We start from the raw sequence: 27,339 nt of genomic DNA, 5'->3' as shown, positions 1-27,339 counted from the left end.
GGACTTCAAAGCTTCTCCCCCCATAGGGAGATTTCACCTTTCAGTTATCTGCAAACCAATTAAAGAGAGAGGCATTCTTACACTGTGTACGAGACCTCCTAGCTATGGGAGTGATCCATCCAGTTCCAAAAGAGGAACAAGGACAGGGTTTTTACTCAAATCTGTTTGTGGTTCCCAAGAAAGAGGGAACATTCAGACCAATTTTGGATCTAAAGATCTTAAACAAATTCCTCAGAGTTCCATCATTCAAGATGGAAACTATTCGTACCATCCTACCTATGATCCAGGAGGGTCAATATATGACTACAGTGGATCTAAAGGATGTTTACCTTCACATTCCGATACACAAAGATCATCATCGGTTTCTCAGGTTTGCCTTTCTAGACAGGCATTACCAGTTTGTAGCTCTTCCCTTTGGGTTAGCTACAGCCCCAAGAATCTTCACGAAGGTTCTAGGGTCCCTTCTGGCGATCCTCAGGCCGCGGGGCATAGCAGTAGCCCCTTATTTAGACGACATCCTGATACAGGCGTCAAACTTCCAAATTGCCAAGTCTCATACGGACGTAGTACTGGCATTTCTGAGATCGCATGGGTGGAAAGTGAACGAGGAAAAGAGTTCTCTATCCCCACTCACAAGAGTTTCCTTCCTAGGGACTCTGATAGTTTCTGTAGAGATGAAAATTTACCTGACGGAGTCCAGGTTATCAAAGCTTCTAAATTCCTGCCGGGTTCTTCATTCCATTCCGCGACCTTCGGTGGCTCAGTGTATGGAAGTAATCGGCTTAATAGTAGCGGCAATGGACATAGTGCCGTTTGCACGCTTACATCTCAGACCGCTGCAACTATGCATGCTCAGTCAGTGGGATGGGGATTACACAGATTTGTCCCCTCAACTGAATCTGGACCAAGAGACCAGGGATTCTCTGCTCTGGTGGCTATCTCGGGTCCATCTGTCCAAAGGTATGACCTTTCGCAGGCCAGAATGGACAGACAATTGTAACAACAGATGCCAGCCTTCTAGGTTGGGGTGCAGTCTGGAACTCCCTGAAGGCTCAGGGATCGTGGACTCAGGAGGAGTCTCTCCTTCCAATAAATATTCTGGAGCTAAGAGCGATATTCAATGCTCTTCAGGCTTGGCCTCAGCGTCTCTGAGGTACATCAGATTTCAGTCGGACAACATCACGACTGTGGCTTACATCAACCATCAAGGGGGAACAAGAAGTTCCCAAGCGATGTTAGAAGTCTCAAAGATAATTTGCTGGGTGGAGATTCACTCCTGCCCCTATCAGCTATCCATATCCCAGGTGTGGAGAACTGGGAGGCGGATTTTGTAAGTCGACAGACTTTTCATCCGGGGGAGTGGGAACTCCATCCGGAGGTGTTTGCACAAGTGATTCATCGCTGGGGCAAACCAGAACTGGATCTCATGGCGTCTCGACAGAACGCAAGCTTCCTTGTTACAGATCCAGGTCCAGGGACCCCAGGGCGACTCTGATAGATGCTCTGGCAGCGCCCTGGTCTTTCAACCTGGCTTATGTGTTTCCACCGTTTCCTCTGCTCCCTCGACTGTTTGCCAAGATCAAGCAGGAGATGGCATTGGTGATTTTAATAGTGCCTGCGTGGCCACGCAGGACCTGGTATGCAGATCTAGTGGACATGTCATCCTTTCCACCATGGACTCTGCCTCTGAGACAGGACCTTCTACTTCAGGGTCCTTTCCACCATCCAAATCTAATTTCTCTGAGACTGACTGCATGGAGATTGAACGCTTGATTTTATCAAAGCGTGGCTTCTCCGAGTCAGTCATTGATACCTTAATACAGGCACGAAAGCCTGTCACCAGGAAAATTTACCATAAAATATGGCGTAAATATCTTTATTGGTGTGAATCCAAGGGTTACTCATGGCGTAAGGTCAGGATTCCTAGGATATTATCTTTTCTCCAAGAAGGCTTGGAAAAAGGTTTGTCAGCTAGTTCCTTAAAGGGACAGATTTCTGCTCTGTCTATTCTTTTACACAAGCGTCTGGCAGATGTTCCAGACGTTCAGGCATTTTGTCAGGCTTTAGTCAGAATCAAGCCTGTGTTTAAACCTGTTGCTCCACCATGGAGCTTAAACTTGGTTCTTAAGGTTCTTCAAGGAGTTCCGTTTGAACCTCTTCATTCCATAGATATAAAACTTTTATCTTGGAAAGTCCTTTTTTTAGTAGCTATTTCCTCGGCTCGTAGAGTCTCCGAGTTATCTGCCTTACAATGTGATTCTCCTTATCTGATTTTTCATTCTGATAAGGTAGTCCTGCGTACCAAACCTGGGTTTTTACCTAAGGTGGTATCTAACAAGAATATCAATCAAGAGATTGTTGTTCCATCCTTGTGTCCTAATCCTTCTTCAAAGAAGGAACGTCTATTACACAATTTGGACGTGGTTCATGCTTTAAAGTTTTACTTACAAGCTACTAAGGATTTTCGACAAACATCTGCTTTTTTTGTTGTTTACTCTGGACAGAGGAGAGGTCAAAAGGCTTCGGAAACATCTTTTTCTTTTTGGCTAAGAAGCATAATACGCTTAGCCTATGAGACTGCTGGACAGCAGCCCCCTGAAAGGATTATAGCTCATTCTACTAGAGCTGTGGCTTCCACTTGGGCCTTTAAAAATGAGGCTTCTGTTGAACAGATTTGCAAGGCGGCGACTTGGTCTTCGCTTCATACTTTTTCAAAATTCTACAAATTTGATACTTTTGCTTCTTCGGAGGCTATTTTTGGGATAAAGGTTTTACAGGCAGTGGTACCTTCCGTTTAAGTACCTGCCTTGTCCCTCCCTTCATCCGTGTACTTTAGCTTTGGTATTGGTATCCCATAAGTAATGGATGATCCGTGGACTGGATACACCTTACTAGAGAAAACACAATTTATGCTTACCTGATAAATGTATTTCTCTAGTGGTGTATCCAGTCCACGGCCCGCCCTGTCATTTTAAGGTAGGTTATTTTTAAATTTAAACTACAGTCACCACTGCACCCTATGGTTTCTCCTTTCTCTTCTTGTTTTCGGCCGAATGACTGGATATGGTAGTAAGGGGAGGAGCTATATAACAGCTTTCCTGTGGGTCCTCTTGCAACTTCCTGTTGGGAGTGAGAATATCCCATAAGTAATGGATGATCCGTGGACTGGATACACCACTAGAGAAATAAATTTATCAGGTAAGCATAAATTGTGTTTTTTTTTTTAGTACACCTGGGTTACTCGGAACAGGAAATTGTACAACTATGACTTCCTGTTTCACAGGGGTATAAATATGAGGTTACACACAGTCCAAGTTCGCGTAGTCATTCATCACAATGTGTAAGACCAAGGAATATAGCTGTGATGTGTGGCAAGTTTGTTGAGCTTCACAAAATGGGAAGCGGCTATAAGAAAATGACAAAATCATTGAAAATTACCATTTCCACCATCAGGGCAGTAATTAAGAAATGTTATGAATCAACCTGGAAGAGGATGTGTCTCTTTTTATCTCAACGCACTGTGAAGATTATGGTACGAGTGACCAAAATATCTCAAAGGATCACAGCTGGAGAATTGCAGAAGTTAGTGTTTGGGTCCGCAAGTCTCCAAAACTACAATTCAACGTCACCTACATCCATCACCACAAGTTGTTTGGAAGGGTTTCAAGAAAAAAAGCCTTTACTCTCATCCAAAAACAAACTCAAGCATCTTCAGTTTGCTAGACACTACTGGAACTTCAATTGGGATCGGGTTCTATGGTCAGATGAAACCAAAATAGAGCTTTTTGGCAATAAACACCAGAGGTGGGTTTGGCGCACACAGAGTTAGCCATACAGAAAAATATCTCATGCCCATGGTTAAATATGGTGGTGGCTCTTTCATGTTTTGGGGCTGTTTTTCTGCCAGAGGACCTGGACATTTTGTTAGGATACATGGCATCATGGACTCTATTTAATATGTTGATATTTTATGAACACCTGACTGCTTCTGCCAGAAAGCTTAAAATGGGCCGTGGTTGGATCTTCCAGCAGGTCAATGATCCAAATATACATCAAAATCAACACAAAAATGGTTTACTGACCACAAAATTAATGTCCTGCCATTGCCATCCCAGTCCCCTGACTTGAACCTCACAGAAAACCTGTGGGGTGAACTGAAGGAGAGTCCACCTGCGTCAACCTTGAAATTTGAAGGATCTGGAGAGATTCTATATAGAGGAATGGTCTCAGATCCCTTGCCATATATTTTCCAACCTCATCAGGCATTATAGGAGAAGACTCAGAGCTGTTATCTTGGCAAAGGGAGGTAACAAAAAGTATTGACTAAAAGGGTGCCATTATTTGAGCCACACATATATTTATTTTTTGGATAAACCTGTGTTGTGTTTGCAATTGTTTGATATCCATGAGAGCAGATTATCTTTGTTTGTGTATTTTTTGACAAAAGGTTAAACAATAGACAATTTTTCACAGCCTTCTTTGCTCATATTTACCAAGATTAGTGGAGGGCACTGCTTATAGATATATATTTTACCAATATGAATACCATATTCTATTTATTCATATTTTACCAATATGAATAAATAGAACATATTTTTCTATGTGAAGAACATTGGAATGTCGGGTTAGTGCACTTGGTTAAATGCAATTGGGTTTACGCATGAGTAGGGTGTCATGTTTTTTTTCCCAGTTGTTGTGCTCCATTGAAGTCTATGGGAGAATACTTTAACCCAGTTACAATGTTCAAAGTTCGGCTTATGCGTGACAGGATAGTGTGTGAGCAAAAACTTTTTTACTTTCGACTTGTAATACGAGCAGTATACGACGCGTGCAAGAAAATTACTTCTAGCAGAGTTGGCGAGCAAACATGAGCAATAATTACCTCTTCACTTGTAAAAATTTGGCCCATAATTAGTTGGGTTTTTTTTGTTTTGTTTTTTTAACAAGCATCTCCATTTTTAAATTCTAATTTAAATTCGGGCACAATAGTTTTTACAATAACAATATGGCTTACACAGACATCTAATTCTTTTATAACTTGCAAAGTATATATCCGCAATTAATCACTGCATTGTAAAAGATCATCAAACAAAATGAATGCTTTAAAATTACTTATGGTAGCTGAATTTGTTTTACCACCCAGGGATATAAATAAGCTCCTGCACTGCTCAATCAGTCTGTCTCTGGAAGCTCCATATTAGTAATGAAAAAAAATGGACAATTAAGTAATAGATTAATAAAGGTGACAGTGCTACTACATGTGACCTTTGAACTAATTTTGGAAAACCTATAAGTAGTTTGTATAATGAATGTCAAATACAAAATCAAGATGTGAGAACCTTTTGAAAGGTAAAGGTTGAAGGATAACTTTTAATGTGCTATAAAAAAACATTTTTATTTGTTAAACCCTCATACTTAACTTTTGAATAGCTAAATTGGATCTAATTTTTAATAACGCTTATATTTTATTCAGCAGAACAGGAAACCTTGCTTTTACAGCCTCTCATATACATACAACTGGAAGATCAATGCAAGAGAGTCAGGAAGACTTTGAAAAGGCCCAACAGAACCTGAAATTGTTGAAAAAAGATCCTGGCAACGATGTAAAGTTGAAGCTCTATGCCCTGTTTAAGCAGGTATATAAATATATTAACAATTTAATTTTTTTTGCTTAGTTTTTATAGTATTCATTGTTGAAGAACATGCCTGGATAGTTATGGCTACCTATATAGGTGGTGTACGTGTGTCTGGTAGCAAACACTGCTGTCATCTAGTGCTATTACAAATGTATAACATTTGTTTTAAAGTATTCTTGCTAGTGCTCTAGACACTTGTATGTTTAAAGGCTACCTACTTGCTTTTCAAAAAGGATACCAAGAGAAGGAAATAAGTTTAATATCAGAAGTAAACTGGACTTTTTAAAAAAATTGTATGGTCTATCTAAATCAAGAAAGACAAAAACTTTGCTCAGCTCTCTTTTTTTTTTTTTTTTTAAATACTTTATTTATTTCCAGTATTTGTCACAGCAACAATGAGTGTAAACATTGAAATTTATACATATCACAACAAAAAATATAGTCGCTATAGCAACACTGGGTTTTATAATACATTCTAATTTTCCTAATCCTAACTGATTCTACTATTCCCCTGTCTGCGGCCTCCCCTTCTACTAAGCCTATGTTAGGTCCTATTAACATAAACCATGGCACTGTAGATTGCCAGCTTGTCACGCCTCTCTACTATAGTTGTTTAGGGAAAGTCTGCATATCATTGTGGCGTTGTGACAGTTCATTAAAAGTCTTTCTTAGCCGGCAATCATCCCAGAGCGATAAACATAAACATAAACTTTTTTCTACTTAGGGTAAAGCTTTTAATCAGTAACTAGTAACATAAAGTATCAGCTTCTGTCTCTTTGCCTCGCCTCTCTCTCATCTTGAGAAGACTGTGTTTCGCAGTCTCGCCCCGAGGCGCCCCCCCCTCCGGGTTCGTCTCCCTTAGTCTCCTTCCCTCCTGTGTGGTGAGTAGTTGTTTAGCTAACGGAAGATGTTCCATTTGCCATGTAGTTGTGCTTGTAGTACATAATCTGAGTCCTTTGAGTGGGTATATAATCTGTTTCTGATGCTGGAGGTCTAAGCTGTCAATAAGGGGCTCCCACTTGGTCAGAAAGTGTTTAGCCCGTAGTGTTATGTCTCCCTGCGTGTCTATCTGCTCATATACCATTTGTTTGTTGTAAAGCGAGTTTCAGGTGTGTCAGGCTCGGTGAGTCAGCTGTCATCCAATGCTTAAGAATGAGTTTTCTGGCCAATAGTATCACATTGTGAATAAATTTAGAGTGAGTTAGTTCCTCTGTCGGTGAGTGCAGGGAATATCACCCTGATCGCTGTCAGTTCAAATGTGTCTCTAATGACACTCTCTACCCAACTCCTTGTCATTCCCCAAAATTTTGTAAGTCTTGGGCATTGCCATATCATATGTATCATGTCCTGGTTTGGGGGTGTGAGCATTTTGGGCATAGTCCAGTGGTGTCTGGATTCCACCTGTGATACATCCTAGGAGTTATATATGCTTTGTGTAATAGCTTCATATGTGATTCTCGGATTTTCACTTGATAGTGAGGCTTTTCTCACCTTCGTGATACTTTTGCTCCACGATCTGATCTACGGTTGACTGGTCAGTCAGTGAATTCCATGTCTCCTGGATGTAGTCTCTCGTGGTGTTATTGGGTAGGTCTGAAGGGCTCTGTAGGTGTGGGAGATGGAAGTCATCCCCCCTCTAGTCAGTGACAGTAGCTTATAAAACCTCACAGTCCGTGTCAGGCAGAGCCCCAGACCTCAGAAGGCCCTGCACGTAGTGTCTTATCTGGAGGAAAGCGAAGTGGTGATTTCTAGGTATGTGGAAGTCAGTTTGTAGGTCAATGAATGGCTTAATAGTTTTTCTGGTCCTCTGACAGTATTTGTCGGAGGGTCGTTACTCCCCATTCCTCCCACTGTTTAAAAGGTTTGGTAGTGAAACCCGCCTGGAAATCAGGGTTGCCTCGTAGTGGGAGATAGACAGTGTATTTATGTGTGACTCCAAAGGGCCCTACAGATCCTCCACCACGCTTTTATGGGGTGGAGGTAGAGGGCTGCGCCTCCAACTGCCCCTTCGACCTGAGCTCTGGTCATGTGTGGAAGCATTTTCAGGGACCACGGTGTAATGAGTTGCTCCTCCAATTTATTATTGGTGAAGTTGCCTTTATCTAGGAGCCAGTCCATCACATATTTAGCCAAAGCCGCCCAGTTGTAGTATTCTATGTTTGGGGAGTCCAAAACCTCCCATCTCAGGCGTAGCTGTCATTTTGAGATACGCTTAGTCATGTGTTTTTTTCCCTTTCCACAGAAATTGTGTAATGTCCCTATTTAGTGTTTTTAAGATCTTGTTTATGTATCCAGCTCTGGGGAGCATCTGTAGTGTATACAGCATTTTGGGGAATAATATCATTTTGATTAGTCCCACTCTCCCCGACAGTGTGAGCGGTAGAGTGGACCAATTCAGGAGTGTCTGTCTCAAATTTTTAAGAAGTGGTTTAAAATTGATGTTGTACCACTGAGTGGGGTCCCTAGCCAGCGTGATACCTAAGTATTTGAATGTATTGGTAACTATTTTAAAGTTATCTCCAAGTGGCACCTCAGGCCTGCTATTCTGTAGCCATAATAGCTCCGATTTCTCTTTGTTCATGCAGTACCCTGAGATTTCGCCAAATTCAGCAATAATACGCATTATACAGGGGATATTCCTTCTAGGCTCGCGCGTGTATAGGATCATGTCATCTGCGAAGAGGGATATATGTAGCGTTTCTTTACCTATCCTGAGTCCCTCCGTGTCTTTCTTAATTTTAATCGCCAATGGCTCAAGTGCGAGGTCAAAGAGGATCGGAGACAGGGGGCATCCCTGTCTCGTACCTCTCAGGAGCGGGAATGTACTGGATGGCGTGCCATTGACCAGGAATCGCTGCGCGAGGATCATTGTAAATGGTGCGTATGGCTGTCATGAAGTCGCCCTGTATCCCAAATTTCCCTAGTGTCGTGAACAGGTGGTCCCACAGTAATTTGTCGAATGCTTTTTCGGCATCCACAAGTATCAGGCAAGCATCCTCACCCTCCCGATCTTGGTCTTGTTTACCTTTCCCCCAGTAGTGTGAGAGCACCACCTGTAGCTTTCTCATGTTTTTGACAGAGGATCTGCCTTTCACAAACCCCGTCTGGTCGTCGTGTATCAGTGATGGCAGTATTTCTGCAAGTCTGTTGGCCAAAATTTTTGTAAACAGTTTGTAGTCCGAGTTCAGTAGGGAAATTGGTCTGTAGGATGACGTCAGTAGGGGGTCTCTGTCTGGCTTGGGGATGATTGTCACGTTTGCTTCCGTAAATCTGTTAGATAAGTTTGCCCTCCCTTCCATGATTGCGTTAAACAAAAGTGGTGAGTGTTTCTGATGTTTCTCCTTTGAGCATTTTATAGAATTCCCCCGGTAAGCCATCAGGTCCAGGGTTTTCTCTAGCGGCATCATGTCAATTGCTCTAGCGACCTCTCGGGGCTGGATTGGGACATTCAGTTTGTGTAGTTGTTCCTCATCTATCTGTGGGAGAGTCATGTCTTTCCAGAAATTTTGTTTCTGTTCAGCACTTACTTCTTGGGAGTTGTAAAGATTAGAATAGTAGTCTATGAATGCCTTATGAATTTCTGATTCCTGTGTCAGTATCCTGTCCTGTCCTCTGATGGCCGTTACAGTATTAGGTTTCCTATCTAGTTTGGTAATTCTTGCTAATAGCTTCCCTGTGCGATTCCCATAGCGGTAGAATTTAGCCTGTAATCTGTTGTGGGCTTTAACTGATGTTTGTATGAGGTGCGTGTCTCTGAGGGCCTTAGTGTCTCTGTATTTAATTCTATTCTGGTCCGTCGGGTGTCTTAGATACTGGTTCCTAGCGTTAAGGAGTTGGCGCAAGAGGAGCTCTCCTCTCCTCCTGCATGTTTTAGTGAGCTTTATCGCGTAGGCTGTCACCACTCCTCTCAGAACCGCTTTTGCAGTTTCCCAGAACAGGGGTACATTGTTTATATGTTGAGTGTTAAGGTCCTTGTACACCTAGCCACTCTCCTATCAGGTTTTTCTGAGATTTAGATCGTGGTATAGATATGTGGGAAAATTCCATCTACAGGTCTTTCTCTGAGGGTGTCAGTGCGCAACTCCAATGTGACTGGAGCATGGTCTGATAATGTTATAGGATCTATTTTTATCTCATTGACCTTAGGGCATAGCAATTTGGATACCAAAAAGTAGTCTATACGGGAGAGGGTGGTTTTAGATGGTGTGAGCATGTGTAGTCTCGTGTCTCAGTGGTTTCCTCTCTCTCCAGACATCCGACAGGGACAGGGTGCTACAAAAGTTTTTCAGGATTAGCGTTTCTCTTTTGGATCCTTTCCATGGTTGTGTTGGATGTGTGTCACTACAGCCGGTGTGTGTGGAGCAATATTGTAGTCTCCCCCCGCTATAATAGGGAGGTCTGAGAATTGTATGAGCTGGGCTTTGGATGTGATTGAAAAACTGTCTCTTCCCCGTCTGGGGGCCATATATCCCACACAGCACCAAGGGCTGCGTGTCTATTTGTAGGTTGACCATCAGGTACCTGCCCTCAACGTCAGTTACTGTCTGTGTGATAGTGTAATTTAGACCCTTACGGAATAGGATGGCCACCCCCCTTGCTCTTTTCCTTTCATATGGGGTGTATAGCACCTCCCCCACCCAACTCTGCCTGAGTTTTTGATGCTCAATTTGTGAGAGTTGTGTCTCCTCCAATATTGCTATATCAGTCTTCTTGGTGTTAAGGTGTCTTAATATCGCCTTTCTTTTAATAGGGGAGGTTATCCCCCCTACGTTTCCATATGGTGATTTTCATGTTCCCTGGGTAGTATGCGTAGTTTGTGCATTAGAACTGTGTATTGGTGTAGTCGTGTGTGGTATACTGTGCTTAGCTGATTGGGGTATGTCAAGGTGCACTGTACTTACTTGTTACTTGCGGTCAACCAAAGTCCGTCCTCTTTTCCCTAGGGGGTAGCGCCTCAGGGCCGGACAAATGCTATCTAGTGCTAAATAAAACAGTTAACAAGTCTTGCAAAACAACAGTAAATTTTCCCCCTTTTCTATCCCCCAACAGTTTCTACAACCCTCAAAGTGCTTTCAGCAGAGAGATAAAGTCCCCACCCCCCCCCTCACTTGTAAAGGATATGGTTTAATATGTCCCAGTCCTTGAGATGTTTTATTTCTTTTCTTTTCAGTGTCCTTTCTGTGGCCCCAGTCCTGGGCTATGGGTTTTATGGATCAGGAGCATCATTTCTTTGCTCTCTTGCTTGTCGTCTCTCTCCCTCTCTTTGCAAGTGCAGCTTGAGCTGTTTTGGTGACTCGAAGAACAGCGGTCCGTTGGTTGTAATGCAGTCTTAATCTCGCTGGGTCAGGAGGGCTGCCGCTCTACCCTGCTCCATCAGTTGCTTGCACTAAGGTGAGAATTCTTTCCTTCTGGCTGCAACTGTTGCTGAGTAAATCTTGAAACAGGTATATTTTATTGCCCTCATATTCCAGGGAAGCAATTTTTCTGTAGGCCTGCAGAATTGCCACTTTCGCCTTGAAGTTGAGGTATTTTTACCATGATCTGACGCGGCTGTTGATTATTCTCCCCCTGTCTTCTTGGGTCTCCCACTCTGTGGGCTCCTTTCTAACCGTGCATGGGAGACATGCTTGAGGGATATGCAGCATCTTTGGTAGGGTTATCTCTGCGAACTCCACAAGCTGTGATCCCGGGAGTGATTCTGGTATACCCACTATCCGCAAGGTTGTTTCTTCTTGACCTGTTCTCCAGGTCATCAATTTTTGCCCATAGTCGGTCAGTCTGTTGTTGCAAGGATTGGATGGTAGCTGCAGCTTCTCTGTGGCGGGTCTCCCCCTCTGCCACCCTCTGTTCACTTGGGTTAGTCTGCCATTGAAAGATTTTACTTCCGTTGTGAGTGAGTCCATTCCTGTTTGCAGTTGTTTCTATTTTTGGTAGGAACAGCGCTGAGATCTGTGAAACAATGGGGTGGGTGTCTATAGAATTAAAGTTCGCCCCCTCTTCCAGCCCCAAACAGGAGCTTGTGGTGTCTCCCCGTGGTTCTTTTTCTTGTCTGCATTTTTAAGTCTGCTCGCCATTGTTCCTGTTTTTTTGATGTATGAATGGTAGTATTTTTGCATACAGCTTTGGGGGTCCCCAGCTACGTTCACCAACTATGTTGTGTGTCTGCAGTTATTTTGTTGTTTTAATATAAGGATGATAGATTGTGACTAGGTTTCTATAGGCCACTGGATGGAGTTTGGACTAGGTATTAAAATGGTATTTAGTCAGCGTTAGGTGAGCAGGGGGGGCAGACCCACACCTCCTAGCCCTGCATGCCTGTGGTGGGTGATGCTACTACACAGATGGGAGGCGGTCTGGGGGGTTTTGGGTCAAGGGGTTGTCTCTCCCCAAGGTTATGTCTTGTCTCCTTTCCTGGGCTAACAGCAACAGAATGATATGAATGATAAGCCTCCCCCAGTTTAGAGGAACCTGCGCTTTCAGAGAGAGGAGGGGGAGGGGAGGGGATCGGGTAGAGAAAGGGGGCCCTTCAGTAACCCTCAGGCCATTTAGGGCATGTGTCCATAAGCAGGTGTTTGGCTTGTGAGTTTATGTGGCCCTTTTTTCCAAGATCACACTTCAGTTCCCTTGTGTGTTTTGGACCCTTGGCTTGTTTTTGTCCTCTCTGTTATTTAAATGGTGCTCTCTGCTGTTAGGTGAACACCCAAGGGGTTAATAGCCACTCGCTGCAATGAGAAGTACAAGGTCCCCCCTCCAATTATGCCTGTTATAATTGTTTAGCCTGCAGGCATTAATAGAGTCACTTCTATATTGTACACCAGATGCGCTGCAGCCTGCTTTATTTTATTTAGTGCACAGCAAGGGCAAGATGGCGGCTTTTCCCGCCTTTGAATTTGCTCTCCCTCCTGGACTTACAAGTTGCCCACTGAGTATCTTGGCTCTAGGCGAGGTGCAGGTGTTTGTCGCCAGTTTCCTGGAAAGTGTGTGAGTCCTCTTTTTTACCTTGCGGTCCCTGCGTGTCAGCTTAGCTGCGGCCGCAACTGCCTTCTGCCACCTCTGTCTTGCGGCTTCTGCGGCGGGGGGATCCGATGTCCGATCCCTTGCTGTCAAATGTCCGGGCAGGTTTGGGTATCCCTGCCAAGGAATCCTGCTCTGTTTTAAGGGCGCACCTTAGGCTTTTACCCAAGTTAATTGCTCAGCTCTCTTTAATCCAATCTTTTTGTTAGGTTAACTTAAAATGTATGGTTCTAGTCTACCTATTATATAACAGCTATTACTAATGTATCAGAAACCAATGTGAATCCATTTTGATTACGGACAAGGTCCTCATCGGCTGCTGGAATTTAAGATTGCCCATTGCTCTCATGCAAACCAATTGTGTGAGCGCAGTTTTTCAGTCATTCTGGATGAACATGGATTGTATGAAGTCCGCAACCACTGAGGTTGTAGACGCATTAAAAAGCAGTGGTTATACAACCGCAGCTTCTTAACTCTCTGAAATAGCCCCTGAAGCTGCTTACGCAGCTTCATAAATGAGGTCTGTAGTCTGTATGGCTAAATTAACCATCATTTTTGGTTAAATGTGACTTACTAGCAATTGTTTTTTTTTGAGAAAAAATAGTAGAAATTAGAGCCACAGAATGTTTTCCTTGACATTTTTTTGTTTAAGGGACAGGAAAAAAGCATACGATTTAAACAACTTTCCAATTTACTCCTATTATATAATTTGCTTCATTATTTAGTAGGGGTGCGCATCTTCACTGGTCTCGCAATTCGATTACGATTATCCTGTCAACGATTTGATTCCACGTTGCATCACGATTACTGCCCATGGTTTTCATCAACAAATTCAAGCAGTCAGAAGAACTTCCTTTTTTAAAGGGACAATAAACACTAAATAAATGCTAGATAGAATGAAAATATAAGTCTGAGAATAACATGTAACCTGTATTTTTTCATTACCTTTTAAAATAGTGACAAAACAAGTGTAAAGTTTTAGTGTCTATAAAACAATGGGAGCTGCCATGTTGTAACTTAGGTTATCTTCTCTGCTGTGGCCAATTAGAGACAGTTATAAATAGGTCACTAGAGTGTGCAGCCAATGGCTGTGTGGTATATAACAGTGTTCTGCACTTTCATTTCTAACAGGAACTGAAACGCTCACAATTTCAGAATGGAATTACAGGAAAAGGTGACAAAATAAATAATGAAAGTATATTCCAGACTTGTATGTATGTATGTATATATATATATATATATCTAATCTCAAAGTGTTTAATGTCCCTTTAATAGCAGAGCACTTTGTGAGGATACTACATCACTCAGTGTTGGAATATAGTAGAGTGCTGTGTAAGGATGCTGGATCAGTAGAATAGCATAGCGCTGTGTGTATATGTATACAATAACTTGGCAGATCTTTTTAAACAATTCTGTAGGTTAAAGGGATAGTAAACACCATTGAAGCTTCTGCAGACTGCCTTTTTATCTCAGGTCTTTTGACAGACTTGCATTTCAGGCAGTTAGTGCTGACTCTAAAATAACTCCACGTGCATGAGCACAGTTATCTATATGGCACACGTGAACGAACGTTCCCTAGCTGTGAACAACTGTCAAATGCATTCAGATAAGAGGCGGCCTTCAAGGGCTTAGACATTAGCATATGAGCCTACCTAGGTTTAGCTTTCAACTAAGAATAACAAGAGAACAAAGCAAATTTGATGATACAAGTAAATTAGAAAGTTGTTTAAAATGACATGCCCTATCTGAATCATGAAAGTTTAATTTGGACTAGACTGTCCCTTTTTTAAATTACAAAAGAACCTTAGTATCCTGAAACCTTCAAACAGATAAAGCTGGCCTAGGTTTACTTATTACAGGTCAACACACAGGCTCATATACACAGTGTGTGTGTGTGTATATGTGTGTGTATATGTGTGTATATATATATATATATATATATATATATATATATATATATATATATATATATATATATATAAACATTTTCTGCACTGTGTGAAAGATCTTAGCACTGCCGCAAAACAGACTGTAACTACTCATATGTAACAGTATTATAGGGTTTTTAAGAAAAAAAATAAAATAAAGTGCTCCAAAAGGTTCTGGTTCCGATGTCAGGGTTAGGCTTTCCCCTGTTAGCTCAGCCTGTACACGCACCCAGTGATCATGCAGAAGGTGGTCCAGGAGTCCAGACTGCTTGCACAGGGAGAGACAGACCTGGTTACTCGGCAGCAGAGGGCTAGCCTATAAGAGCCCCCTCCTGTACGTCATAGGGGCGGGGCTAAAAATTGCATACTATCGCGGCAGTTAATCGCGGTTTTAAATCGCATATGCGATTAACCGTGCAGCCATACTTGTAACATATATATATATATATATATATATATATATATATATATATATATATATATATATATATATATATATATATATATATATATATATATATATATATGTATATATATATGTATATGTGTGTGTGTGTATATGTAGATACAGATAGAAATGAAGAAAATGCACTCTCTGGATTTAAAAGTTTCAAAAAGCTTTACTGTGTGACGTTTCGAGGCTTTCACCCCTTTGTGTGTGTGTGTGTGTATGTGTGTGTGTATGTATGTATATATGTATGTATATATATATATATATATGTATATGTATATGTATATAATATATATATATATATATATATATATGTATGTGTGTATTATTTGGAATTACTATTGTATACATAGGGGTTGATATTTTTTATTAAAGTCTTCGCCCCGCTACTGCTGCAGGTTTTCACAAGAGAACCTACAGTCCATATTTAATAAGTAGCTTTCCCAACCTTTTGCCACCTCTTAGATTGCGAATTTCATTCTCCCCGGTCTCGTCCCACTGGGGAGATTGACGGCTCCAGCCCACGCATGATTGGCTGGGCGCAGGCAGGGGGCAGGATTATACGTGAGCACAAAATAACGCTTGTGTGCAAAAGTGAATTCCAGCAGCGGAACTCAGCCCGGCAGAGGTGAGCTGCATCGGACAGGGGCATGTATGTGCACCCATGTTTGCCGCAGCTTGATAAATCGACCCTATAATGATTAATATAAGCACTATTGTATTTTTTTGGATCTCTGCTGCAACACTGGACAGCAGCCAGTAATTTAAACAGATTAAGCAGATTGACAAATGTAAATGAAAATGTTAAACTATCCACAATTTTCAGGAGAAAATTAGTTTTCTATATAAATATATATGCAGAATTATATAAGAAAGGATTCAAAACTCCCTAGCTCTGGGTATTGTTCAAGACCTGATTCACCTATGCTCATAAACAGGAGCACGTGGTCACATGACGGCGCTTGACGACGTTACTGACCCGGAATCTATTATGGACTTCACTGCATCGATGTGGCATCGCAATGCATCGGCTAAATGATTATTTTCAACACCCTTATTTAGTATTTTTATATTCATTATTGTTGAAAAGAATAGCTAGGTAGGCTCAGAACCTGGGTGCTATTTGCTGTTTGGTAGCTGCACATTTTGTCTAAATCATGAAAGGACAAATTTGGGTTTCCTGTCCCTTTTTAAAAACATTGCTATTTTGTCATACCAATATACGTTAGAAAGCAATCATATGATAGATAGATATGTATGTGTGTCTGCTTTATACTTTTTGTTAAAGAGTAGGCTTCATTTTTGTCTTGCACATATGACAAACATTTTTTTATTAATTTATTGCGCGCTTGTAAACGGGCAAATTCGCTGTTGTGAGCTTTAGCATATCTTAGCCTTTTCACTCTGTTCCCCTTCTGAAAAAGTGGTTTCTTGGCTGCTACCCTTCCACAATTTTTTTCATATGCTTAGTAGAAAGAATGCAGTTTTAAACGGCTTTCCAATTTACACCTCTATTAGTAAATTTGCTTTGTTCTGTTGGCATGGTTTTGTTGAATATTAAAGCTAGGTAGGCTGAGGAAATTACACGTCTTTAGCATTCTATGGCTATAGCAGTGCTTGCAACTATGTAAACCATTTCTATAAAAACTGTTGCAAACACTGCTGCAGATGGCTAAAGACTCACGCTCACCTAGGATTACTCTTTAAAGGGGCACTAAATACATTTTGTGCACTTCCCTCTAGTCATGGGTGCTGCCATTATGGAACGCAGGTTACACTGCAGGTATCTGAAGAGTTACTGTAGTAAAAGATAAGATTTCAACATGGCGCCAACCATGACTGGAGGGAGGCTGGGAATAACATCAATTATTTTGTTTATTAATTGTATTTAGTGTTTAATTTTTCTTTAACAAAGGATGCCAAGAGAACTAAGCAACACTGATAACAGAAGTATATTGGAAAGCTGTTTAAATGTCATGCTATACAATCCATGAAAGTTTTGACTTTACTGTCCCTTTAATTTACAATGGAAATGCAGTGTTTGATGGTATAAAAATGTTGATTCATTTATAAAGGATTTATGAAAAATGATAGAAAATGGTTAATTGCTCACACCAGTTGGACATTAGAAATCTAGAATTAATTTGTATGCTTTTGCTGCTTATTGTTTGTTTGCTTTTGTTTTGGTCTTTAAAACCCATTTAAAAATCATACAAAAATTTTAGTTTGTTTACCTAACCTAAATGCCAAAAATAGAAATAAGTATTGCATTCTGTTTAATTCAACAACATATGAAAAAGACCAGCGCATCCGCGACTCACGGTTAAATATTTATTACAGCTTGTTGGCATAACACACTGTGCACTTACTATAGTATAAACTTTAAAAATATATCTGAATAAAGCTGCACCGGTCTCATATAAGGATATTGAGATAAAAATAACCAGCCACATTCAAGGAAACTGGTTTATTGCGAACAACCTTATATTTTACTGATTTTTTTTTTTTCAAATTATTATTATTGCCTGAATTTTTAAGTTGACAACATATCATTTGTAATTTATATATTTTGATCTGAAAACTTTAAAGTATATTATTATAACTTCCTATACGGGTGTGGAGCTTCACAATAGTGACTTTCATTGATATCTTTCCAGCAGAACAAACATTTATCATTTAAAATACCATAGCAATGTAATGTACCTTGTGATTTTATGAAACGAAGCTCCATTTAGCAGTAAAATTATATTTCTTTTAATCCCGATGACATCACGTCATCCAGCCCTCAAATGTGGGTCGTCTAAGGGCTAACAATCTCGCCAATCGGATGTGTATTATTTGCATATAATTATATTACAGTCTCCTCATTCAACGCATGCGCAATACAATTAGCTTCCTCTTGCATGCGCATCTTGCGGCACTCAAGCTGACATGAGAGCTAGCTGGGGAAAAAAACGCATCCGATGACGTTGCGGTAACTCGCGCATGCGCATTGCGTCTTAGAGTCGCCATCTTACAACTGCCGTTGTCAGCACGGATTGGAAATCCGTAACGCAAGACAACACAGTGGGTTTGGAATAATTTTAATATTTCAAACATATATATATATTTTGTAAACAGTACACATTTAATACATGAACAACATTGAAAAAACCTTTATATTTACATGTATAGTTTTGTGATATAACCGTTACAATTCTGACTACAGTGTCCCTTTAACTAGAGAATTAAATAGATTTTGCAATCTATGACCTTAGGAGTTTGTACTCTTCCTGCCGTATTCATTAGTGAAACATTTCTCTCTCTGTACAGGCAGCGCAAGGCCCTTGTAACACTCCTAAACCAGGTATGTTGGACTTTGTCAACAAAGCAAAGTGGGATGCATGGAATTCTTTAGGGACTATATCGAAGGTAACTTAATTTTATATTTCACTTGTTAACCATGTACTTTATAAATTTTAACAAATACCTTTTTTAATATATATATTGTAATGTTTCATACATAACCTTACATAGGCTTGATAGTTTATAATTTGTGTAAGAGTAAAATAATATACTTTAATATATTTAATATATACTGTAATTGGTACACATTTTAATAATGTTTTTGTTTTGTCATTTTTTTTCCTTTCTTTACTTAAGACTGCTTCATAAGCATGGAATAATAATAATAAATATATATATATATATATATATATATATATATATATATATATATATATAAAATATATTTCTTGTTATATTCACTGTTTAGAATAGAATAAGGAAGGAGAACTAGAATAAAACAATAAAATGTTATTCTAAAATGTAAAATAAAATGTCTTTGTACTGACTGGGATCTGATGGTAAAAAAAAAAAACTATTGAAGTGCACATTTAACATCCAAGTAAAATTAGTTTTTAGCATTTAGAAAACAAATGCAGAAAATGGCTGTAGTACGCGTTTGTTTGGCACCATATTTAGTAGAGTAAAAGTGCAACACAGAAATATCTGAAGTTGCACCACAAAAACACATATTTGCTCATCTGTACCATTTTCAGTTAATGGTTTCAGAAACCCAAAATACCCTGAGACTGAGAAAACACGTGGGACTGATAAATCACTTTCCAGAGGCAGTTTACATTTAATGTATTTTTAAACTCGATTCTTTACCACTCAGCCAAATATTAAAAAGTAAATAAATAGAAATAACAAAAAAATCACTTTAGAATTGGCTGTAAATTAAACAGATGCTAAACCCTTGTAGGGTGTTCTTTTTAATCCAGCTAATCCTAGATATATATTACATAAATTCCTTGAGGCCTTTCTCTTATTGTTCTAACAATAGGGAATTGTGATATGTCTAAATGTATATGAGTCATAGGATTTAGGCAATATAAAGCCTACATAATTATTATGGTGGAAGCTTGGTCATGGGTAACAACATTTAAGTGTTCTGTTCTCTTACCACCAATCCTTTTTTAATTTATTTTAGATCACTTTTAATAAAACAAATCTTAAAAAGTATTGTCACAACACTTTATTTAATGAATTTGTAATAGACATGGATGACCTGATCAAACTAAGATTTTTGTAATTTCCACCCATATTAATACATTGTTCCCCTGTTACTACATCTAATTTAAAATAAAATGGTTGCTCATAACTTCCCCTTATGCAATTAAAAGACACAGTGTAACCCCTGCTGTAAATCACTAAATTTATTGTAGTTATTTAGGGTAGCACGATACTAACTGGTTTTCCACTATTGCATACATCAGTGTTTCTCAACTGCGGTCCTAAAGTACCCCCAACAGGGCAGATTTTCATTATAGCTGAACCAGTGCACATGTGAAGTAGTCAGCTGATCAGTAACACCATGGTTACTAACCTGCTCTCACCCATCAACTGATCATTTCACCTGTGCACAGATTTATATTCTATCAGTGCACTGGTATAATATAAACCTGCCCTGTTGGGGACCGCGGTTAAGAAACAATGGCATACATGATGCACGTGTTTTGTTTTTGTTTTCTTTTTATAAGTTAATTTATTATCCTTATACTTTCTAAGGAACAGTATATGTACTACTCATATTTTACTTGTTGATTGCAAGTTGAAAATAGGCCAATAGTCTGAATAATGTTTCTTATATATTGTCTATATTCATGTAACCTCAATCGTGATCCAATCCCTAATAATATTATTAGTATGGTATATAGGGCTTATTATCTTTTTAGGACCAAGTTTTATATAATACACCTGTTTGGTTACTAAATATAAAGGAAAAAAAATTGCATTCCAAAGCATGAGTGTTAAACACACACATAAAACATTTCAGATGCCTAACTTTTGTGTGTTGTGCACTCCATTGGATATTTGTATATGGATGCTGTATTTCATATTTTTAGTGAATATGGTGCTGCATTGCCCAGTCATTGAGTTGTTTTATTTAAGTGGTGCTTGTATTATTGGTAAAGAGGTAAAAACATCTTAATCTAATGTAACCAGATCTTCCTGGAAGATGCACAGTGCTTCAAAGTGATTTGTGGCAACCCCCCCCCCCCCCCCCCCCAAAAAAAAATAAAAAAAAAAAAAAAAAAATTACAACATACCTTCACTAAGTCATGCCACTGAAACATTTGTGAGATGCAGGAACAAAAGATGGTCTAGACATTAGTGCACATATAAACATGCAAATTTTAATTTTGCATAATTAAAGGGACATTAAACCCAATATTTTTCTTTCATTATTCAGATAGATAATATCATTTTAAGCAACATTCCAATTTACTTATATTATCTAATTTGCTTCATTCTTTAGCTATCCTTTGTAGAAAAATAGCAATGCACATGGACCATTCACACGAGGCATCTATGTGCAGCCACCAATCAGCAACTACTTAGCCTATCTAGATATACTTTTCAGCAAAGAATATCAAGATAATAAAGCAAATTAGAAAGTTGCTTACAATTGCACACTCTTTCTAAATCCTGAAAGAAAAATGTTTGGTTTTATGTCCCTTTAAGGGCCAAGGGCAAACAGGAAAAATCCATGCTAGAGCCAGTATTTGAAACACTAAACTAAAGTATAAGAAAAGGCGATAAGAAGTACAGAAAAGGTGAAAGTTTTTTTTAAGTAACCCTAAAGTGATGGAATAATTTTTCAGGAAAAGGAAGCTTTTATCAATAAGTAATGTAAGGTGTGTGTGTTTTTTTTTTTGTTTTTTTTTGTTTTTTTAATTCTAGGATAACGCCAGGAAGTCTTATATTGAACTAGTTTCTAGTTTGGTGTCTTCTGAAACTCCTGCTAAAGATATAACTATGTCCAGCACTGGTCATCAAAAATATGAAAGCCTACAGGTTTCTAACGAGGATAACATTACTAAAATTATTTTGAACCGTCCAGAAAAGAAAAATGCAATTACTCATCAGGTAAATAAAACTATAGCTTGTGTGTATGTATATACGGTGTGTTTTTTTATTTTTTATTATTAAATCTCTACATTTTTGTGAAGTATCCAGGTTATTGGAAAAAACATACTGAATGCACCTCTGCAAATCTGTTAAAGGGACACTGAACCCAATTTTTTTCTTTTGTGATTATAGTAACTTTCTAATTTACTCCTATTAGAAAATGTTCTTCATTCTATTGGTATCTTTATTTGAAAAGCAAGAATGTAAGTTTAGATGCCGGCCCATTTTTGGTGAACAACCTGGGTTGTTCTTGATGATTGGTGGATAAATTCACCAACCAATAAAAAAGTGCTGTCCAGGGTCTGGACTTTCTTTTTCAAATAAAGATAGCAAGAGAACAAAGGCAAATTGATAATAGGAGTAAATTAGAAAGTTGGTTAAAATTACATGCTCTATCTGAATCACGAAAGAAAAAAATTGGGTTTAGTATCCCTTTAAAGCTACACACTCTGCAACTTCAAAACCTGTTAGCACTAAAGAAAACAAGACTGGTGTCTTGTAGTACACTGCAAATGTCATATGAGAAACATTTGAATTATTATTTAAAGCAGTCTATTATAGAATATTCATAAGAAGCAGAAGAACTCCGGCAAGCCTCTAGGCGTTTCGTTTAAAATAAACTTTCTTTATTTGGAGCAGGATACAAACATCATAAAAAAAGTAAAGACAAAGTCTCTCAGCAGGACTTGTGTCTAACGCGTTTCGGCTGTTAACAAGCCTTACTCATAGACCATTATATTATAGAATATCATCTAATTATACTGAACATGGTGTAGTGAGGACACTCATTGGGCCGGCCCCATGTACTAAGCAGTGAACATTGCAATCGAGCCCTTCAGGGGCCTGCTTACAACAATGTAAGAAGCAGCAGTCAGACAACTTTTGCTTCTTAACCTCTCCTCCACCCCAGAGATGATGTAAATAAATCACCCCTGCTCTCATTTGATTGGTTGCACAAGAGCAGGAGCAACGCTGCACAATAAAATGCTTGTGCAATAGTCCATGCGGGAAAGGGGACATACACTATACACTCCCCATAAAAACAGGGGGGGGGGGGGGCAGGTTTCCAAGTCAGGAACCTTGTCCACCAGCACATTAATATATGGGGAACTATTATTTTTAGTTATTTGCCTCAAGTTGTGTACTTTTTTAATTTGGCCTTAGTGAGTCTTAAACACAAACAATAATGTTTTAATTCATTAGAGCATGTAATTGTATCACTTGTGACCCTGTAATTATTTCACTATAAGGGCCCTTTAATGCAGTTAACATGCCATGTCCTCTAATACCCCCATATATATTTTTTCTCTCCTTCTAACCCGTTCTGTTCTTATGGCCAGATTGGCCCACCAGGACACAAGTAGATTTCCAGGTGGGCCGCAGCAGTTGGGGCTGGCCAACTACAAATTAAGGGGGTGGTACTGAGAGTGAAACAAAGGAACTTACCTTGTAATATGTATTTCCTAGACCGTGTACCAGTTAGAAGCCCTCCTTTTAATGGTTTCTTGTATCTACTCTGCTTTCAGCCTATAGTATCTCACAATCTCCACTATTTTCGTATGCATGTGTGTTTTTATATTTGAGTAATTAATGTTTTTTGCATATTTTGACACAATCTTACCACCTTTTAGTTTGTGAGGGAAAAAACCCCAGCAATCACTGCAGGGGTAAAATGTTTGCAGAATATGACAGACCTGGAGGAGAAATTTCAGCTACACCCATGAAATGCCTCTGTTTAGACATCTAGCAGATGCAGCGAAACTCCTTTTAAAATATGGAAAATAATCCATTTTGAAATTCATAAATATATATTTCACAGGGTTTTTTTTTTTGTTGCATGTGCAGTGTAATTATATATTATGATTGTTACTGTGCAACTTAAAGTGATGGTAAAGTTGAAGTTTTTTAGTTACAATATTTGTAATCATAAACTAAAAGATGGGGACTTACAGTTATAAAAAGGCTTTGAAAAACGCTCAGTGAAGTAGGAAGTAGAATATCTGTTACGGGCAGAGGAACGGCGACATATAGGGTAATCAACCCTTTGAGTGCTAATGACGGCTCAGAGCCGTCATGAGCACTCTCCCACCTTAAGGGAGATTTGGGGGCTCCTAACCGCTCCTACCTCGGCGATCGTGCCTGTAGAGTGACAGGCATCGCTGGGGCTTCACGTGATGCGCGGTGACGTCACGCGCAATGAAGTGATGACGTCACTGCGCAACTTTATTTATACTTATCAATGTTAAGTATAGGAGGAGGGGGCATGCTGCTTAGAAGCCTGTATCTCAGGCATCTAAGCAGCTACAGACCCCCAAGACCCACTGTTGGAAAAGTAATCGCCTAACCTTTGTGTAAGTCTTGGGGGTCTGTAAAAAAAAAAAAAAAAAAAAATTTCAATTAAAATTTTAAAAAAAAAACTTAGAATATATTAGCACCCAGGTGGGAAAGTGCTTAGCACTCGTTAATTAAAAAAAAAAAAAAAGCATTTCCAAAGCCTCTTTATAAATTAAAGTCTGCATATTTTAGATTAGTTTATGATTACAAATATTGCAACTAAAAAAGTTGACCATCACTTTAAATTGTTTCCTTCCTGCACAGTTTTCAATATGAATAAATTTTCCCATAAAATACGATTTCTGCATAACAATTTTGTTACAGTTTTTAATTTATTTCAATAAGTCATTTATTAATTTTTTTTTTTATACAATTTATATATTACTATTTTTTTATGTGAGTCCTATTGTAATGCATGAATCGCCTTCACATACTGAAAAGCAGGGAACACCATTATGGTGTCTGTTGTGATATTAAACACTACAACCCCATTGCAAGACACACTGGTCTCAAGGTAAAAACTACCTTTTTAGAATTAGAACTGGAGAGTTTTCTTACAGAATCTCACAAGCCCAGAGAGCTTTATAGAATCGGGCCCTTACTCTCTTTGCTCTAATCTACCTTTTTAACTCCAGATGCCCCTTTCGCAACTTTCCCCTTTTTCCCACAGCTTTCCCCAATCTTTATATTCTATTTATGTCCCCTGATTTCTATTCCATTGCTTCCTACACTTGCCTCCCCCCTAGTCTGTTTCCTTTCTTACCTCTCTCTCCACATCTTTCCCCTTCTCTCTTCCCTCCCTTGTTTCGAATCTTTCCAGTCCTCAGCCTCTTTGACTTTCCAGCCCTTGCCAAATTTGCTTTTCTCAACCCGTCTCCTTGCTCAGCTAGTCATCATTTTCCTCTTTCTCTATCTTAGAATAATCATACATGATCATAAATGACAACCACACCTATTTACATTATAAATTAATGTCTATATATAGATCCTGCAACTGAGAAATTCAAACTGTTATGTGCAATTTATGATACAGAAATAATACTTCTTCCTTTAAAGAAATTTATCTTCTAATCACTAATTAATGTACAACATTTCTAACCAAACAAGAAAAAGAACTTTAATGTTATTTCAATTAAATAACATCCACATTATCAAAGAATGTATTTTTTTAATTCTCAATTAATGAGACATGCTATTTACTCCTCTCTATCTCTATGGCAACTAACAAATATAGAAATGAGTTAATTTGAGATTACATCTGCATTCTTTATTGAAGATAAATACCCATATGGTACATTTAATTTGCATTTGTCTAATTGTTTAAACGCTTATATCTGAATGATGATCGTGTTTCATTTTCATTTTAGATGTACAGTGAGCTTGTGCGGGCTTTAGAGGCAGCTGGAAAAGATGAATCCGTTATCACAGTCTTAACGGGTATCTTGTTTTGTTTGTTGCTGCCTTATTATGTATGTTATCATGAGTTTGTAAAGCGCTGCCAAATTCCATAGTGCTGAGTACTTGAGTAGGGGTGCACTAAAACACTAAGGAAAGGTAGAAAAGAAATACTGATACATAAATGACATTGGGTGAGCCATTGACAAGAGGCATATATGTGCAGTGTAACACAGTGATCACCTGGCTATACAGACAAATTTCATATATTTTTTCATATGCCATTTCCAGCTGATATGTGAGGGGGCAGCAAGCTGCTTGCTCTTCCTCCAAGTATGGCAAGAACATGGATTAGCTGTACTTCATGTGGGGGAGATAGAGAGCTCAAATTGCAGTGGGTATGAAAAAGGAATAGCATCTCAATGATCCTATGCTACAGCCTACAAGGAACTGCCTTTAGTAGGAGATTAGAGGGGTAAGAATAGATCCCTTGTAGTGGTAAAACGTGTATCACAACTGCAAGTGGGGCAAAATAAAACGGTCTATTAAAAATCTCCTCTCAATATGTGACACACTATCATACCATAACTGTCTTTTACTAAAATGAAACTTTTATCAGGAGTGTTGAAAGTTAGTCATTGATTAATTTAAAAGGACATGAACCCCAAATATTTTCTTTCATGATTTAGAAAGAGCATGCAATTTTAAACAACTTTCCAATTTACTCCTATTATCTAATTTGCTTCATTCTCTTAAATTAATTTGTTGAAACGCATATCTAAATAGGATCAGTAGTTGCTGATTGGTGGCTGCACATTGATACCTCGTGGAATGGGCTCACCCATGTGCATTGCTATTTCTTAAACAAATTATATTTTAACAATGAAGCAACTTGGATAATAGAAGTAAAGTGGAATGTTGTTTCAAATTGTAACCTCTATCTGAATCCTGAAAGGAAATTTTTGGGTATCGTGTCCCTTTAAGCTCAGGAGTGTGCACATTTCTGGAGAACTATATGTCGGCAGTTTTACAAGAATGTTATCCATTTGCAAGAGCACTAGGTGGCAGCACTATTGCCTGCCATGTGCTCCAGATGCATACCTAGGTATTTTTGGGGATTCATATGGATTCATATCCCTTTAATTACTGTGGCACAAAGTAGATTATGAGAACTGATCAGGTACCCATTGTATATCCTGTGCGTCTTACACCACACTCTTTTACTGATTTGGACTACCTTTTAGATGCCGGAAAATAAGCAGAAGAGAGATCTAGTTTTAGCAAATTTCATGTGATATAACAATAGTAATTATTATTTCTGACAAAAAATATTGCTTTTTTTAACAGATGAGTACTAAAATTGTACTATTTATGCCAGAATTGTTCGTTTCCAATACTACTAGGACACATTTAAAATGTTTTATTAGAGATGGTCACCTTGTTTATTTCATTGATGTACATAAATATGATATTTTTTTGTGTGACTTATTTTTCTTGATGCATTTGTTTATTTTCTTTTTTCATTTGTAGGACTTGGTGATTATTTCTGCAGTGGCAATGATCTAAACAATTTTACCAATATACCTCCGGAGGGCAAAGAAAAAATGGCAAAAGATGCAGCAGTTCTTTTAGAGTAAGCCAATGAAAGTCAACTAATGTATTGTAAGAACTGAATTTATGGGCACCATAAATTTAGTCAAGAGATAAATACAGTCATTTCCAAAGTTTTTTTTTTTTTCCTTCAAATATCAAGCAATGATCAACTTAATCAAAATATAATAAATACAATCAGAGCAGGCGCTACAATAGAGACAGACTAAGCAACCTGCAGGGGGGGTCAAATTTGGTGCATGATATAAATTGTTTTTTAATGTATATATTTACTTTTTTGCTGCGTAATTTGTGCTTCGTAGTAGTTGCCATATGTGGTGACATACTGGCTAGAATGAGAGGGGACTCCCCTGAAACATAAGAAAGTAGAGAGTGCAGGTCAGCTGGAAGCAGCCGGCTAAAATATCACAGCCAATGTAGACTTCATAAAAGTTGGTGGAGCTTGTAACAGTAGTGTAAATCCTAGCACCGGCCCTGAATACAATTACATATTATAGCCCATAATCCATGTGCT

General features: G+C 38.8%; 1 protein-coding gene across 2 annotated transcripts in view; it reads left to right on the top strand.

Moving 5' to 3' along the window:
- The window catches only part of LOC128660722 (enoyl-CoA delta isomerase 2), a 167,813-nt gene that overhangs the window by 81,441 nt on the left and 59,033 nt on the right, over positions 1-27,339 (top strand). The window contains exons 2-6 of one of the 2 annotated variants that reach the window (XM_053714697.1): positions 5,477-5,636; positions 18,342-18,440; positions 21,258-21,443; positions 25,187-25,256; positions 26,745-26,847. In XM_053714697.1, coding sequence (XP_053570672.1) covers positions 5,477-5,636; positions 18,342-18,440; positions 21,258-21,443; positions 25,187-25,256; positions 26,745-26,847 — 618 coding nt within the window. Of the gene's footprint in view, positions 1-5,473; positions 5,637-18,341; positions 18,441-21,257; positions 21,444-25,186; positions 25,257-26,744; positions 26,848-27,339 lie in introns of both variants that reach the window. The other variant, XM_053714696.1, reaches the window with a different exon arrangement.

This window comes from Bombina bombina, chromosome 5 (assembly GCF_027579735.1).
Source record: "Bombina bombina isolate aBomBom1 chromosome 5, aBomBom1.pri, whole genome shotgun sequence".
In the NCBI taxonomy this organism is placed as follows: Eukaryota; Metazoa; Chordata; class Amphibia; order Anura; family Bombinatoridae; genus Bombina; species Bombina bombina.
The sequence above is the reverse complement of the archived record's forward strand: the minus strand, read 5'-3'. Positions and strand labels throughout refer to the sequence as shown.